Below are 17,358 nucleotides of genomic sequence, written 5' to 3' on the forward strand. Positions count from 1 at the left end.
TAAGGAAAGTTTCCATTTACCAATAAGAAAAGTTTTACGTAAAGAAGTGGTACCATTTTTACATGCTAAGTTATATAATTATTAAAACTTTAAGGAAATAAAGAATAAGCATGTGTAAGGTAGAACCAAAATATGTAATTAAATGTTTTAAGACATTTGGCCTAAGGAAAAGTAAATAGCACGGTACCGGGTTAGGATGGAGTGCACCACACTGAAATTATGATTACGTGAAGGTGTGACCATCACTAAGTTGTCATGCTAAGTGCACTACACTGAAGTTACGATTACATGAAGGTATGACCATCACTAAGTTGTCATACTGAGTGCACTAATAAGTTAATCAGATGACCAGAGTACTCCGCGACCACGGGTATTACCAGATCTTCGAAGGTTGAATCATACAACCCCATGCATACGGGTCGTAATAGTATGTGAGGCGATAAATGACAAGTGAAAAGATAAGTTTTTACTCGTTCAAGAATCATGTTTTTATATTGAGCTTGATGAAAGCAGAGTTGATTTATAAACTATTTTTAAACATATGTTTTGTTTAGTAAAACAAAGAAAAATGTTTTGAGGACAGAAAATAGAGTTTAACTCAAGTAATTACTTTATGTTATATGCTTAAGTATCGGCTTTAAATTTTAATGTTACTAACCGTTTTAATTTGGTTGAGAATATTACTTATTGAGCCTTTTGCTTAACTCTTACTTTCTTCCACTTTTCAGGTCTTAAGACAATTGGTAAAGGTGGTCCGGAAGTTAAGGTTTTTTTAGAGAATAATGACATTCATTTGTGTTACTTTTGTTGCATCTATGTGATATTGTCGATGTGTCTCATGCACATATAAAAATTAAAAATTTAAAAAAAAAAAAAAAAAAACCCTACCTACTAGTCTAAATTAATGGCATGCATTATACGGTCACAAGTACTTTGGATCTAAATAGATAATCTTTGCGCCTACGAGTCTTTGAAGTTAACAAACCGGCCCTTGGACTTGGGTCATTACAGAATAGCTACCCGAGCTACTATAAAACTCAACGACCCAACTCGACCAGATGATTCCCCACCACAACGAAACGAACCAAAAGAAAATGGAAAACGGTTCGGAGAAATGGGGTTTTCAAGGGAACGAGAAGCTGAACGTGGCGATGGCGTCGGCAGTCACCGTCCGTGGCATTCTCATGAAGCTATTTGAATCTGTTAACAAAGATGATCCAAGGCCAACCGTGGCTCTCGGCCATGGCGACCCCTCGGCGTTTCAGTGCTTTCGAACCGCCACCGTAGCCGAGGATGCCATTGTTGACTCTGTCCGCTCGGCTAAGTATAATGGCTACTCACCGTCGGTTGGTATCCTGCCGGCGAGGAGGTAATTTCTCGCCTTTCTATCGCTTTTGGTTGATCCAGAACTATTCGGTTGAAGTTCATCTTCTCCTCCAGATTTTTTTATTTTTTATTTTTTTTATTTTTTTACCGTTTTTCATTCTGTCGGATTTTAATTTATTTACTTCACTTTATTTCATTTTGCTGGAATCTTTGCTACGTATAATTGTCCTATTCGCAGACAAAGTTGCAGTGCAACGTCCAAATAAAATAAATTGTTAGGTGTACACTCATCGTCTCACCCTTATTTTTTATTTTTTAAACAAATAAAATAAAAAATGAAAACACGTGTAAGGGTGAGATAGTTAAGGGTGAGAAGGAGGCGGCCTCCCCCTCAACACCAAACACCTTTTTTTTTTTCTTTTTTTTTCTTTTTTTTCTTTTTTTCTTTTTTTTTTTAATTCATCTTTTAGAGGTATAGTTGACAATATTTCACAAATTAACAGAAGATCCAATTCAAAGATGATTTAAACCCAGTGAGAGGGGTAAATTATATAACTAGAGAAATGATGGTAGACGAAAAAAGATATATAATATCTTGTAAGAAAGAAAACAATTGGAGACCCATGGGTCAACCATTTTTTTCTTAACTTTTTTTTTTTTTTTTTTTTTTTAATTTTTTTTTTTAATTTTTAATTTTGAAATTATGGATAAATTTAGAATTTTATAAAAGTCATTTTTCCTTTTTTGACGTTTAATTTAACGTCAAACCCTAACGGATTGGAAACATTGCATCAAATTAAAAGTTTGAGGGTTAAAATCGAGAGTTTTTAAACTTTTAGGGGATAGATTCAAAACGAATAAAAGTTCGGGAGAGTTTTGTGAAATTTTCTCCCTAAAAAGATTATACTAAATGTGGACCCATGCAAGTTATTCTCTTACAAGCAGAGATAAAAGTTCCTTTATGCATGTGTATGCACAACATTTAGTCATGCACATTCAATGTTAATCTACTATTTAGTTTGATGCTTGATTAATATTTAATTTCTAATAGGGCCATAGCAGATTATCTGTCTCGTGATCTTCCATACGAGTTATCGCCAGACGATATTTATATCACAGTTGGATGCATCCAAGCAATTGAAGTAACACTGACAGTCCTTGCTCGCCCAGGCGCCAACGTTCTGCTTCCAAGACCCGGCTTTCCATACTACGAGTCACGTGCTGCATCGATAAATCTTGAAGTCCGCCATTTTGATCTTAATCCAGAAAAGGGTTGGGAGGTTGATCTTCAGAGCGTTGAAGCTCTTGCTGATGAGAATACTGTTGCCATGGCCATCATAAACCCTGGCAATCCTTGTGGAAGTGTCTATACACACCAACATTTGAAGAAGGTCTTTTTCTGTTTCTTATTTTAATTTCTTTATAGAATGAATTTAGTGTATATAGGTAGGCAAGATTAAATCTACTCCTACTTTAATGCTTTACAAGGACCTTTATATTGTAAACATAAAAACTAAAGTTAATGAGAGCAGAATGTAGCTCGATCGATCTTGAGGCAATTCACAACGGTAGCTGGATGTAGGTTTCTACCACCAAACCTCCCCAAAATTCTTTATATTTTTTTGTCTCTTTGCTTCCACTTTTCTCTCCATAATTTATTGTTCATTATTAATTTCGACAATAATATGTAGCTCTTGAGGCAATTTACAACGTACAGTAACTAGATGTAGGTGTCTAACACCGAATCTCTCCAAAATTCCTTGTATTTTTTTTTTCGTTGCTTCCGCTTTTCTCTCCATAATTTATTGTTCATTATAAATTTCGACAATAATATGTAGCTCTTGAAGCAATTTACAACGGTAGCTAGATGTAGATGTAGGTGGTTGATTTTTCTGAATATTAGATTGCAGAGACAGCGAGAAAGCTAGGCATTCTGGTTATTGCAGATGAAGTTTATCACCATCTTACTTTCGGAAGTAACCCGTTTGTGCCGATGGGAGCATTTGGATCAATAGTGCCTGTTATCACACTAGGGTCTATATCAAAGAGATGGATGGTACCAGGTTGGCGACTTGGTTGGATTGTGACAAGTGATCCTAATGGCATCCTTCGTAAATTGGGGGTCATCTCTCTCTCTCTCTCTCTCTCTTTATGATCTGTGTGTGTCGTTGAGTTGAGTGTGTGTTAAGCTAACTTGCATGTTCATTTGCACATCTAAAAGTGAAAGGGAAAACTTCACTTATCATTTTTTTGTCTTTCATTACTTTTGCAACCAAACTCATAAACTCTAAAAAGTGTCAATTTAGTATATCAATATTTCAATTTTTTTTCAATTGCACTCCTACGTTAGAATTTTTCATTAAATGAAAGATCAAGAGCGGTAAGTGAAGTTGTTTCAAAGTAATATCATAATGGTTCTACAATGTTATATTAAAATTTTATTTGTTTGAATAATAACATAACACATAGAATTCTGACCACATCCTTTTCTTTTCCTTACAGATTGTGGAATGTATTACGGGCTGTGTTAATATGTCATCTGAGCCAGCAACGTTCATTCAGGTTTATAAATAGCACTTTTTTTTTTTTAAAGAAAAAAGAAATATATCATATTAAAAGAATGCAACAGTTTTTCATTTTTCAAGCACATTTATAACTTAATATGTATTTTTATCCTGATTTCTTGTTGGAGAAAATTTAATAGAAGAATTTCCTTCAATAGCATACTAGAAAAATGACTTGGAAAGCCCCAATATCACTATTTTCTCAAGGGTTAGGCTGAGTGGCAACTTTCAAGAAATTATTCCGACATTTACTTGGTGCTTGTGGGACAAGAACTATGTGGTTGCCAATTAGCTGCCCAGACACCTCATTAGCTCAAAAAAAAAGAAAAAAAGAAAAGAAAAAGAAGACTCTAATGCGAACCAATAGTAACAAAATATAGAAAATGATAAATTGACTATTTCGAGAAAGCCGTAATATTCAATGACTACTTCGAGGGAGCATTAACCTTTAAAACATAGTAAACTATATTATAAAACAATAATCAACTCATTTATTTGTTATTGGTAGTTCCTCTTTAAATAGAAATAGACTACCGATTACATAAGAGACCAATTAGGTCTTGACATCTAAGATTAGGACGATTCTAGTCTTAGAAGTCTAGAGATCTATTCCTTATTAGACTAAACTACAAAATAAATGGAGATTTACTCCTTTTTAGTCTCTAACTTAACTCCTAAAAAAAGATTACATCACTCTATTGGCTTCTACTCCCAATCCTCCCAATCCTTAGCATACTAACATGAGATTCCTTTGGGGTCCATAAAACTTGTTTGACAAAGGTTTTTGCCTCCACTTTCACTTTTTTCAAAAAGAGTCAATTTCAAAATATTCTAGTTTTTTTTTTCTTTTTCATTTTTTATATCATATTAGGCACTTTATATTATTATTCAAACAAAAATACACACTACCAAAAAAAAAAATTACTTTTACGTTCAAATATTACATCAATCACTTCTTATTATTATACTGAGCATCAACTTCTTGGTGTACTAATCAAACTTAGCTTGAATAATTCATTCATTCGTCCATTATTTGACTCCTTGTAATGACCTTTTCCTGAATACATAAATATGTAGCTTATTATCATATGCATCTTAAACATTTTATTGTTCTTTCCTGTCTTAATGGTCTCTTTCAAACTTGTGACACAGTAATAGAGAAATACTATAATCATCCATGCATTCCTATTTTCCATATTTTGAATTTAGCAATGTCTTTATGTATCAGGGTGCGGTTCCTCATATCCTTGAAAAAACAAGCGAAGATTTCTTCTCAAAAGTTATTGACATCCTAAAGGAGGCTTCATACATATGCTATGATAGGATTAAGGAGAACCCCTACATTACTTGTCCAAATAAACCAGAAGGATCGATGTTTGTGATGGTAAGGGCATCAAATGTTTAATATATTGGTGCTCACATATTTTCACTATTTGTTGGGTGTTTTTCCCCTGCAACTTTTTTGGATTGGGCTTTGGTGGGGGATTCATGTGAGGAGATCGAGGACATTGAAGAGGACCACCCTTTGAAGGTGAAGGGTACGTTCACCCTAGGCCCAGAGGTAGAAGGGAGCTTCTATATTTAGAATGCTCCATCAACTAGAATGCTTCTGGCACGTCCTGTAGGCGTGAGAAAGGCAAGGTTCGTGGTGTCTAGTGTTGAGTGCTTAGTGTGGGTTCGAGTTTGAGGACTTTTGGTGTTTTGAGGGTTTGGGTTTGGGTTTGGGGGCGTTTCGGGTTTTGTGGGTTTTTCTTGTTGTTTTGTTTGAGTTTTCCTTTTGTTTGTTTTAATTAGGAGCTTCATGCATATATTACCTGTGTATTTAGGGGTGCAGTGCACCTTTTTAATAAATTGTCCATTACTTATCAAAAAAACACAAAAAAATATGCGTGCTCACGTATAAGTAAAATTTATTGCAGATGTTTTGACCATAAATTTTGTAACAGGCGAAGTTAAACCTGCCATTATTGGAAGACATTAATGATGATATGGAGTTTTGTCTCAAGATGGCTAAAGAGGAATCGGTTATTATTTTACCAGGTATGCAACAAGGTCTTTAAGGTTCATTGAGCTAGATTGATGGAAAATCCTAACGAATGGGTGAAATTGAAAAAAAGTGAAAGATTGATACACTAAATTGAGAGTAATTTTAAAAGCGGCACTAATTTAAAGGAGGTTAAGTGAAGGTCCCCCAAAATTAAGAAAACCAAAAAAAAAAAAAAAAAGGATGGGGGTGATTGGCCACCCCCATTTGGCCATGGGGTGGCCGAGCCAGCCCTATTCAGCCGGCCAGGGGGTGGCTTAGCCATCCCATTGGCCAAACTAGTGTGGTTTAGGCTACCCCCATTTGGCCGCATGGGGTAGCCGAACCATTCCTATACCCTTTGGGGTTTGTTTTCGGACACCCCCATTTAGCAACTTGGTTTGGTTTGCCACCCTCATTCCGGCCAAATGGGGGTGGCCAACCACCCCAAATTAGGGTTGGCAATTGGGGTTGTTGTGTCGGGTTCAGGCCAACCCGATTAGGCCAACTCAAACCCAACATGATTATTAATCGGGTTGAAACCCACAACTCGAACACGACACGATTAACCCGTCAGGTTACCCAGCACGACAAGATTAAGTTAACGGGTCATGTTGACCCGACCGCACCTTACTTTTTTCTTTATCTATTTATTTTTTTTTTTTTTAAAAAAAGATTTTGTTTTGAAATATTTTTTCCTATTCTCTTTTCCTAGATACTAGGTAATCATGGCTTTTGTTTTAAGATATTTACTTATTCTCCTTTTTTTAAGAGCATTTTTTTTTAACTAAGCCTAGTAACTTATGATTTTTTTTTTTTTTTAAAAAAGTAAATGGGTTGGTGGGTCAACTGGTGACCCGAAAACAAAATGGGTTGTAAATGGGTTGGTTGGTCAACCCACAGTTGACCCATCAACCTGTTTATAATCGTGTCGATAAATGGGTCAACCCGCTAACTCATTTAGTCTAAACCCTAACCCTATAATTTCGTGTCGTGTTTGTGTCAAATTCGCGAGTCATGTCAAAAATTGCCAACACTACTCCAAATAGCCCATGGCCCAGCATTTTTTTTTTGGGTTTTTTAAATTTTCTTTAAAAAATTGTTAATTTAGGGGTAATTTAAGGACATTTGTCCCTAAAAACCCATGTGCGTCACACGTGTCTATTTTCATCAGAAAACATTGAAAATGCTCAAAACTTAATTGGAGTACATTGCCAATTTTTAAACATTGGAGGCAAAAGTTAAAAAGAGGTGAAACTTGGGGGGTGGGGGGGGGGCTTTCATAAAATACTTTTCTTTAAGAGTTTTAGTAAGGAGAAATGTTACAAAGACTCTAATTCTCACACTACAAAGTGCACATTCCCCGACATGAAAATGAAAATTACCATTAGATTTTTAATTGAACACTATTAGATTTTGGATTTAATGGTGATTTTAACTGCCACTTAAAGGAGTGTGCACTTAGGAGTGTGAGAGTAAAAATGTGTGTAGCATTTCTTTTAAGTAAATGTAACTCTAAATCAATCATTTAGCTTTTATTACTCCCTCCATCTCAAAATAAATGGGAGGTTGCAAATGACATGCATTTAATGAAATAAAATAAACATAACCTTCTAAAATACTTTCTTCTTTGGAGCTTTAAGTGTCCCCTGGCCTACACCCACCCCTCACAATCAACATGCAATAAAATTCCCATCTCCCTAAACATTTTTGTGGGGAATGATTTGGTTGTTGATCTATCATTTGGTAGTAATTATTTCTTTGGATTTTTCCTCCAGGGGTGGCTGTTGGGATGAAGAATTGGCTGCGCATATCTTTCGGAATTGACCCTACAGCTCTTGAAGATGGCTTTGGGAGGATTAAAGCCTTCTGCGAAAGGCATGCCAAGAAACAATAAGCTCATGCTAGTTTCTCATGGTGGTTTCCATGAATACTTAATTGTGATTAATAAAATCCCCTCTTTGAAGTTTTGCTAATCAGGCAAGACTTAATGAAGAAGGGGTGATGATGACTGGGGATCATCAGCAACTTCTTGTTGCTCGATCTGATCATGTTATGTTATTATTGGTGATTTGTAATCGATCAACAACATCGTGTTGTTGATCATCCTTTGCTTTTGTTTGATTTCCTTGAACCATAAAGGAGTTCTTGGATGTTTTTGAACTCCTATGTTTTCAATGATGTTCGATTATTGGAATAGAACATATAGTTCAATTAGACAACTTATCAAATTATAATTGGTTATTGTTAGATATATAATTCAGCGGAAACATAAATATCCGTACCTCACATGTACCGAAAACAAGATCTGATGTAGTTGTTCCACGTGCCTTTGCTTTCAAGTTTCTAGCAGTACTTCTTTTCTCAATGGTGGAGCACGCTATTAGAGCGATACTATACCAACCATGCATCTCTCTATTTGTTTTCAATAATTTCATATTGACAAATAAATTGTGTGACCATCGAGCATACCTGCAGAAAGAAGTTGGGAGCACCATACCAAATCCATCTTATGTCAATTCTCATTAGAACAAAGTGTTTTTAGTGTTTTTTTTACCAAATTGACCAAGTTTTGCTAGGCACAAATTTTATATACTGAAAAACATTTTTTAAGCTATTTAATGCAATCCCAACAGGTTCTTATATTGCATCATATATAGTCATAAACAACATGCTACAGTAACATTAAAACCTCAATCTTGTAACATAGTCTAATGTCACATAGAAATAAATAAAGTCATTAACAATGGCCCATGTTAGTCACATTGTAAGAAAGTACGGATCGATTCATTCACCTCGATCTACTCCCGGTTGAATAAGCACATGTAGGTCAAAATACATGCTATGCTACTGTGCAATTCTCTATGAGAAAACTCGATTACTTTTTGATAAAGAGACGTTGTATGCGTACATCTTTTTACCTTTAAAATTATTATTGGATATATGAGATTTATGTGAATCATTATATACCTTATAAATGTAATGGTAATTTTGAAAAATGGGTAAAGAAAGATTGACAAAAGAATCATTTGCCTTTGATAAAACTTGAAGATACCCAACACCCACGTGCTAAAATAACTTGGCAAGATACCCATCTCGAAGACACAGAATTTGTTTTTGAAAAGGGTTAATACCTACTTGCCTATTCTGGTTCGTAAACTTTATTTTTTGCCCATTAAATTTTAATTTTTATCATATGTATTACTTGCAGTATAGGAAAATATGGAAATGATACTTTCGTCCATTTTTTCATTCAAAACTGATGGAAATCCATGTCAGCGCCATGTGGCCACCCCCAAGGCAAAAAATAGTGTGGCCACGTGGTGCTGACATAGATTTCCGTCAATTTTAGATGGAAAAATAGACGGAGGTATCATTTCTATTTTTTCCTATGCTACAGGTTTCACTTATAATAAAAATTAAAACTCAAAGAACAAAAAATAAAATTTACTAATTATGGGGGCAATTTTGTATTTAATGACACGGTTTTGTTGGGGGAGTGGTTTCAGGAATAATTAATTGACGCGTTGTTTCAGGAATTTTTTTATAACAAAAAAACAACGTGGCTGATCGATCAGCGTGATTGTTTATTATACCCAGGAACATTGGCCACCATTGGGAGATCGAGCTTCCTTGTCAAGGAATACATGGCCACTCTCAACTACTATTAATGGTCTTGTTTGACAAAGGCAGGTAGAGAAGAGTAGTGGATTGCTAATTTTGAAATTAGTAAAAAGTGATGATATGATATAAAATAAAAATAATTTGTATAAAAAAGTGAAAAGGTTTTATATTGTAGTGAATTTTTTTATTTGAATAGTAATAAAAAAATTATTAATGTGATATAAAAAGTGAAAAAAGTGGAAATGTTTTGATGTTGATTGTTATTAAAAAAATATAAAAAAAAAGTGAAAAAAAGAAGAAGTACATAAACAGTAAAAGACACTATTCTATTCCGTTCATGTTCTTGCCAAACAACACCAATAAAACGCTGACGACGATGACCCAACTCAACCAGCTAATTCCCCACCACAATAAACAGTGGCGGAGCCAGGAATTTGTCTTAGTAGTGGTGGAATTAAAATAATAAAATATAATGATACATAATTTTTTTTGTTCTTTTTATATACTATATTTTTATCATTCATAGTATCAAATTTTGGTTTTGGGTTGGGTTTTCTTAGCTCAACATCAGCCCAAATTTGAGGGTAACTTCCATTTTTTAAGAGTGCTACAACCGCTAGGCTGGGGCTAGGCTAAGCTGTCTTGAATATATATATATATATTTTCTTCTGAGCAAATACTGGAGAATGAATGTTTTGATTTAATTTGTAGGGGCTTGTAGGCTTGTAGCCTTGTAGGGGCATTATTGTAGGAGCAGAATAAAAAATTACATGTTTTTTTTTCTCCGCCACTAACAACAAAACCAACCAGGAAGATGGAAAACGGGTTGGAGAAATGGCGTTTTCGAGGGAACAAAGAACTGAGCGTGGCGTCGGCAACCACCGTCCGGGGAATTGTCATGAAGCTATTTGAAAACCTTGACGAAGACGATCCAAGGCCATCTATGCCTCTCGGCAAAGGTGACCCCTCAGCATTTCCGTGCTTTCGAGCCGCCACCGTAGCCGAAGATGCCATTGTTGACGCTTTCCGATCGGCTAAGTATAATGGCTACTCACCGTCGGTTGGTATCCTGCCGGCAAGGAGGTAATTTCTACGTTATACTATGCGATATCATGGTCTTCATTTTCTCTCCTTTCTTTCCGTGACTTTTCCTTCACCTTCTCCTCTAGATTTTTCTTCTATTTTTTTGCTCTTTGGTGACGTGTTCGATCTGCTGTCCTACTGTTTCCTATTTTTATTTACTTCACCTTTTTATTTTTTATTTTTATTTTTTTAAAAAAGAGATAATTGCACCAATAGTTCCTGTGGTATGCCATAATTATTTTTCACCCCCTATGGTTCAAAAAGTTCATGGGAGGTCCTTGTGGTTAGCAATAATTACAAATCGATCCCTGGAGTCAAATTCTGTTAAATTTTTTGAGATTCTGTTAAATGCCACGTCAGCGCCACGTTAAACTAATAAGATGACGACACGTGTCCATCTGAATAAAAAAAATATAAATTTATTGAAAAATAAATAAATAAACTTATTTAAAAAAAAAAAAAAGCAAAAATGGTGAGTCGCCCCAGTGGCCGTCGGGGGTGGCGCACAGTCACCCCCAATGGCCTGGGGGTGGCCTTCGGGCCACCCCTAGATCTACTAGGGGTGGCTCGATGGCCACCCTCGACCACTGGGGGTGGCCGCACGCCAGCCCCGGCCACCTTTGGGGGTGGCCGCAGCCTCCCCAGAGGCTGGGGGGCCCACCCCTAAACCACTGGGGGTGGCTGCGCACCACCCCTTTGCCCTTCCATTTTTTTTTAAGAAAAATAATAATAATAAGTATATTTATTTATTTATTAATAAATTTATATTTTTTTTATTAAGATAGACACGTGTCGCCATCTTATTGGCGACACATGGCGCTGACGTGGTATTTAACAGAATCTGTTAAAATTTTTAACAGAACTTGACTCTATGAATCGATTTGTAATTATAGTTTACCACAATGATCTCCCATAAACTTTTTAAACCATATGGAGTGATTTGTAATTATGGTATACCACAGGGACCAATGTTGCAATTATCCCAAAAGAAAAACTACACATACTGGAGCAATTTCAATGCACCCCAATAAAGTTTTAAAAAATTTTAATATTGCCCATCCATTACTTAAGTCAGCCATTTTTTTGTAACGGAAATAGACCCATGTGGGTTTTTATGAGAAATTCTCCCCGATGGCATATATATAAATATAGAGAAAAAAATACACCTTACCTCGAAATATTTTACATCTTTTTCAATTTTGCATCTAAAAAAAGAAAAAAAAAAATTGCAATGCATTCAAACCAAGTTTAAAAGTTTTCAATGTTCTCCACCCCAGGCCGGTCGAATGGGGGGGTGGTTGAGCCACCTCTTGACAAAATGAGGGTGACTCAAAGGGTTTGGCAACATGGGGATGGCCAAACCACCCCTATTGGCCATGCGGGTGGTTTACCACCCCCAGGCCGACCAAATGGGGGGTGGCCTTTGGGGTTGCTTCGACCACCCCTATTTGGCCACATGGGGGTGGCCAAACCACCCTCATGGGCTATACGGGTGGTTCGCCACCTCCAGGCCGGCCGAATGGGGGTGGCCGAACCACCCCCTAGGCCAAATCGGGAAGGCTGGGCACCCCCAACTTTTATTTTTTCCTTTATTTATTTTTAGTTTTTTAGGGAGATTTTCTCTTAAAAATCCACGTGTATCGCATATGGGTCTATTTCTATTAAAAAAGAAAAAGAAAAAAAAAAGAAAAAAAAAAAGAGGCAGACTTAAGTAACGAATGAGTAACATTGAAATTTTTTAACACTACACTCCAGGAACCAAGCTAGAGTAGCATATGCTAAACAATAGTATCTAACCTCCAAAACTTGCTAAAATAGCTAACAACAGTACAAACCTATTTTCCTATCAATACAAAACATCTTGGACTATACTACAATTGCTACAAATATCTACATTCACATCAATCTCTTTAAATTTTTCTTTCCCCCTAATTTCTATTTTTGACATCCCAAACAACCTCCTCAAGAACTTTCTCCTTCTTTCGAACAAAAATTGATTCCCAAAAAACCTTTGATTTGTCTCGTCTATCTGCATTACCATTTCATAAGAATCTTTTGAACTTTTGCTCAATTGATCTAATAATATTTTTGGGCAAGATAAAGATATTAGACCAATAGACTTGAATTATGTACAAAACAGAAGATAGCAACTACAATCTTCCTACAAATGAAGAGATTCTTTGACAAGCAAGAGTCAATCATTTCTGAAATCTTTTCCAACATCACTTCACAATCCACAGCTGCTAGCTTTTTTGAAATTAGAGATACCCCAAATGCCAAACAGGTAATTTCCCTTCCTTCATTTGCAAGCAATCCTTCATTTGCTCCTTCATCCCTTCATAAACACCCCAGCAATAAATAGTACTTTTAGTTGGATTTGGATCCAAACCTAATAAAGCAATAAAATATTGTAATACTTTGTTAATGCTCTGAACAACTTACATTTTTTCCATTGAGAAAATTAGTACGTAGGTCATCAGCAAAGCAGAGGTGTGTAAGCTTGATTTCAATATAACGAAGATGAAAACTTAATGCATTGACATTCCGTGAAACCTCCTCCATCAACCAAGGCAGAATTTCCATAGCAATGACAAAAGATAAGGAGAGGTGATACATTCCCAAACCCAACTCACATAGCTCATTGGAGTTCCAACACTTAGCAAACACTACAAAATAAAGTCCCAATCTACTGAGTCATAAGACTTCATCAGATTTACCTTGATAGTACATCGTGGTTTCTCTTTTTCTATGACAGTTCTTCACCACTTTTTGAGCTAACAACACATTCTCTTTAATACTCCTATTCGTAATAAAAGCTGTTTGGTGAGGATTGATAATCTCATCCAAGCCAGGAAGCAATTGTCAACTAAAATTTTGGTAATGCACTTGTAAATAACATTACAAGACGATATTTGTCTGAATTCACTCATAGCAAATGGATTTAGGTTTTTAGGCACAAGGGTAATTATAATAGTTGCATTAACCTCCTTAAGAAGCTTATCCATTTCGAATAAGGATTGAATAGCTTGGACAACTTCATCACTAATTATTGTCTATGATGCCTTGTAAAACTCAGTAGAAAAATCATCCGAGCCAGGAGCTTTATTATTCTTTATGACGACCCTTTTTTTTTTTTTTTATACAACATGGGATCATCACAATGGCGTTACGATTAGTCATGAAGCCAACATCAACCAAATAAATCTCATAACATATGCATAATATATCAGAGATAACACATTATAGTGGAAACTAAATTCATCAACTAAAATGAATAATACAACATCAGAGTCATACATATGTCTATCTGTATAAGTCTTAGATCAAATGTTAATTACATAAAAGAATGTCTATACAAAATAAGTGTCACATGTGACACAAGCCATATACATGTCCCAACAAAAGATGAACTATCCATAATCCGACCCACATACGACTAATACAATGAGCCTCAGTCGTAGTATCCCAAGTATAATATCACTAGGTCCTCATCGATGTCAGTAGTATCTGCAGCCAAAGCATCAACATTTACACGATTGTAGTGGTAACCACGTTCGCATAGGTGAAACTATGAGTTTGCCAACTCAATAGTATAAAACACATTGGGTTTTCACAATGAGCCAATTCCTTTATTCCTACCGTATGTTTACAATGACAGCTACTTTGTGGATTGATGATTTTTATAAAGAGGTTTCTTAGCCGATAAGGTAAACAATGGCATTTATGAGCATAAGGCAATATTCTACAATATACATACCATTACATATATATATATATATATATATATATATCATGTGACACATATATACTCGTATACAAGCTTTCTAAACCTTTAGAGAAATGCAAGAATACAAGAATATCTAAGCATAAAAGTACTAGACACTATGTTTCGGCCTTATACACATACAAGTCATCCGAACCTTTGGAGAATTCCAATATATGCATAATCCCAAACATGATATCATAAGAAAACAATGGATATAACATTATGGCATTACACGCACATAATTCTTCCGAACCTTTGGGGAATACAATTATACGTGTACACCTAACACTAAATCATAGGAAAGCATTCAACATAACATTTCTGTTATATACGCATACAGTTCTTTTAAAAGTTTGGGGAATACAAGTATACGCATACTCCTATATGTTACATCTCATTAAATCAATCAACGTCATAACTTGGCATCACAAGCATACATGTCATTCCGAACCTTTGGGGAATATAGGTATACGTGCACTCCAAATACATGACATCTCATAAACACATATGCAATCTACCGATCATCACTATACATATGTTATATCCTATTCAAACTCATGCATACTAATACATCTAGCATGAAACACTTTACTAAAACATGTCACATACCATCATGCAATGCATGCTCTTGTTCTGTTTCTTGGTTTCTAATGCCTGCAAGGCTTCAGCCCCAGGACTTGTTTCTGATGCCGTGAGACTGTATACCCACCGGTCTTACACTTGCTCTGCCAAGGTGTCTCTCAACTAGGGTCTTACGTTCAGCATTCATGATTTCGTACATGCTAGTGCTTCCACACCATCTATGCTCTGTGTACATGCTTTCACACTTATGTAACTCATATCACCTCATGCTTTTCTTATTCTTTCCATCATAATATGCATTCGTAACTTCTCATAAAGCACATAAAAAACATAACTCAATCCACATATTCACAATCATATCTTAAAACTCATAAACATCATTAAATCATCTCTTTAACATAATTGAAGGCATTGAAAGCAAATCACAAGCATATATCAACTAAAATATCATCGGCTCACATTTATAAAATCATAACATTTTCTCATCGTAAAACATAACATATTTTCTCAGTGAGTAAAATATTCACTTTGGCTACTTGGTAATTAACTTAAAGAAGGATCTCCAACGAAAGCCTTGCAATGTATCACTACATTACCACATTGTAATGACACATTAATACTAACACATTCTAACTCTAAATTCCCATAAAGCTCTTGAATTGTTCAAGAATTAAAACTCATGAAAAACCCATAGAATTTCTAGTGTTCCATTTGACAACCCATTTACTAAAAACAATAACCCATAAGATAAGGGTTAGACATACAAATTTCTATTTTACAACACTTAGGAAAATCTAGGGTTTTGGGTCTTACCTTGATTTCTCACAAAGAGTGAAACCCAACTCTTGGAAATTCATAGATCAAACTCAAACTCTAAAAAGTCTACATAGAATCTAGAGGAACTAGGATTTTAGGATTTACCTCAAAACGATAGGTGAAAACGCAAATCTTGTAGCAAGGATCACGTTTCCGATATCGGAATTGAGTTTGGAAGCTTCAATCTACCGAAATCTAGGGTTTATGATCAAACCCTAGGAGAGAGGATGGAGAGAAATCGTTTGAGAGGAGAGAAATGGGGAAGAAATAAGTTGAAAACTTGCTTCCAAAAATTTCTACCGAGGCCTGTCTGGACACTCGTTGAAAATGCAACTTTCTGCCAAGCACGTCCGAACACAGATTTGGCCCTTTCATACACGTGCCGAGAAATGAAATTACTGACTAACCCGTCTGGACACACAATCGGTTTGTCTGGACACAAAAATCATAAACTCTATTCTAAATGTTTTCTAAGTGTTATTTTTTTCTCATTTTACCTAGTTATTCACTTAATTAGTCTAATTCATGTTTTTAGCACTTAATTAACATCTTGGATGTCACACTCTTCATAGCAAAGATAGTTTCTCTTCACTTAATCTACTGAGATATCCTTCTGCATTGGCATTGATTCGATCATTTGATAGTTTCTTCTTTATCAAGTGTTGAATTCTCGTTGCTGTCATCAACACATGATTGGTTGATCTGAGAAGATTCTGATAGAACTCCGCTGTAACTTTCTTTATCTGCTCCATATCCTCCACTTTCCTCCCTTGCTCATCCCATATGTCTATAATAAGGTTCTTGGAGTTCCTCACCTTGACAATTCCTTGAAAATATAAATTGTTTTGGTATGTAAGATTGAGCCACTGATTTCTAGATTTCTATTTGAAGTTTCTCTTCCTTGCTGAAAGGTAAATATCTGTGAAGAATTTTTTTTTTTTTTTTTTTTTTTTAAACACAAGCAACCTTACCAAAAGAATTTAGTACCTCCCTTTGTGCTCGATCCAGCCATGCTTTAGTTTGCATCACCTTTTGCTTAATTCTCCCATACACCTCCTCATTCTTAGTTTTCAAAAAATTCTTTACATTGCTCTCAAATTTTTTATACAGTCTGAACATAGGAGCACCTAACACCCTTATGCTCCAACGTTCCTCCACCCAAGAAAGAAATCTCTCATTTTCAGCCCAAAAACCAAAAAAAATGGTTTTGGACAAAAAATGACGCCGGGTAGAACTAAGATTGTTCTAATAGCGTATGATAGCAATATAAACTATGAATTGAAGATAGAAAAAGGAATTTAAGAAGAGAAAAAATAACAAATAGAGAAGAGAAAACCTCTAATTGCCCTAAATAAGCAAACAGAGAAATAACTCCAAAAGACTTAAAAATTTGATTCCAAAATAATACAGATATGCTTTTATATAGGCAAAGTTTGAGTATTTTCTAATTAGAATACTTGGAGAAAAAGAAATAAATAAAAATACAAAACATAATCGTAAGCTTTGAGACAAAGTAAAATTCTTGTACAAAAAGTAAAATATATTATTCTAAAAATAATCTTCAAATATTTTGT

At 35.3% G+C, this 17,358-nt stretch overlaps 1 protein-coding gene across 1 annotated transcript; it reads left to right on the forward strand.

Annotated features, from left to right (window-relative positions):
- Positions 1-964: 964 nt before the first annotated feature.
- On the forward strand, positions 965-8,135 carry LOC133860942 (probable aminotransferase TAT2). Its single transcript, XM_062296622.1, has 7 exons — positions 965-1,369; positions 2,378-2,717; positions 3,230-3,448; positions 3,829-3,888; positions 5,119-5,274; positions 5,837-5,930; positions 7,692-8,135. Exons 1-7 carry the CDS (start codon positions 1,059-1,061, stop codon positions 7,808-7,810), a joined length of 1,299 nt encoding a protein of 432 aa, XP_062152606.1. The 5' UTR covers positions 965-1,058; the 3' UTR covers positions 7,811-8,135.
- The last annotated feature ends 9,223 nt before the right edge of the window (positions 8,136-17,358 follow it).

Source organism: Alnus glutinosa, chromosome 2 (genome assembly GCF_958979055.1).
Source record: "Alnus glutinosa chromosome 2, dhAlnGlut1.1, whole genome shotgun sequence".
NCBI lineage: Eukaryota > Viridiplantae > Streptophyta > Magnoliopsida > Fagales > Betulaceae > Alnus > Alnus glutinosa.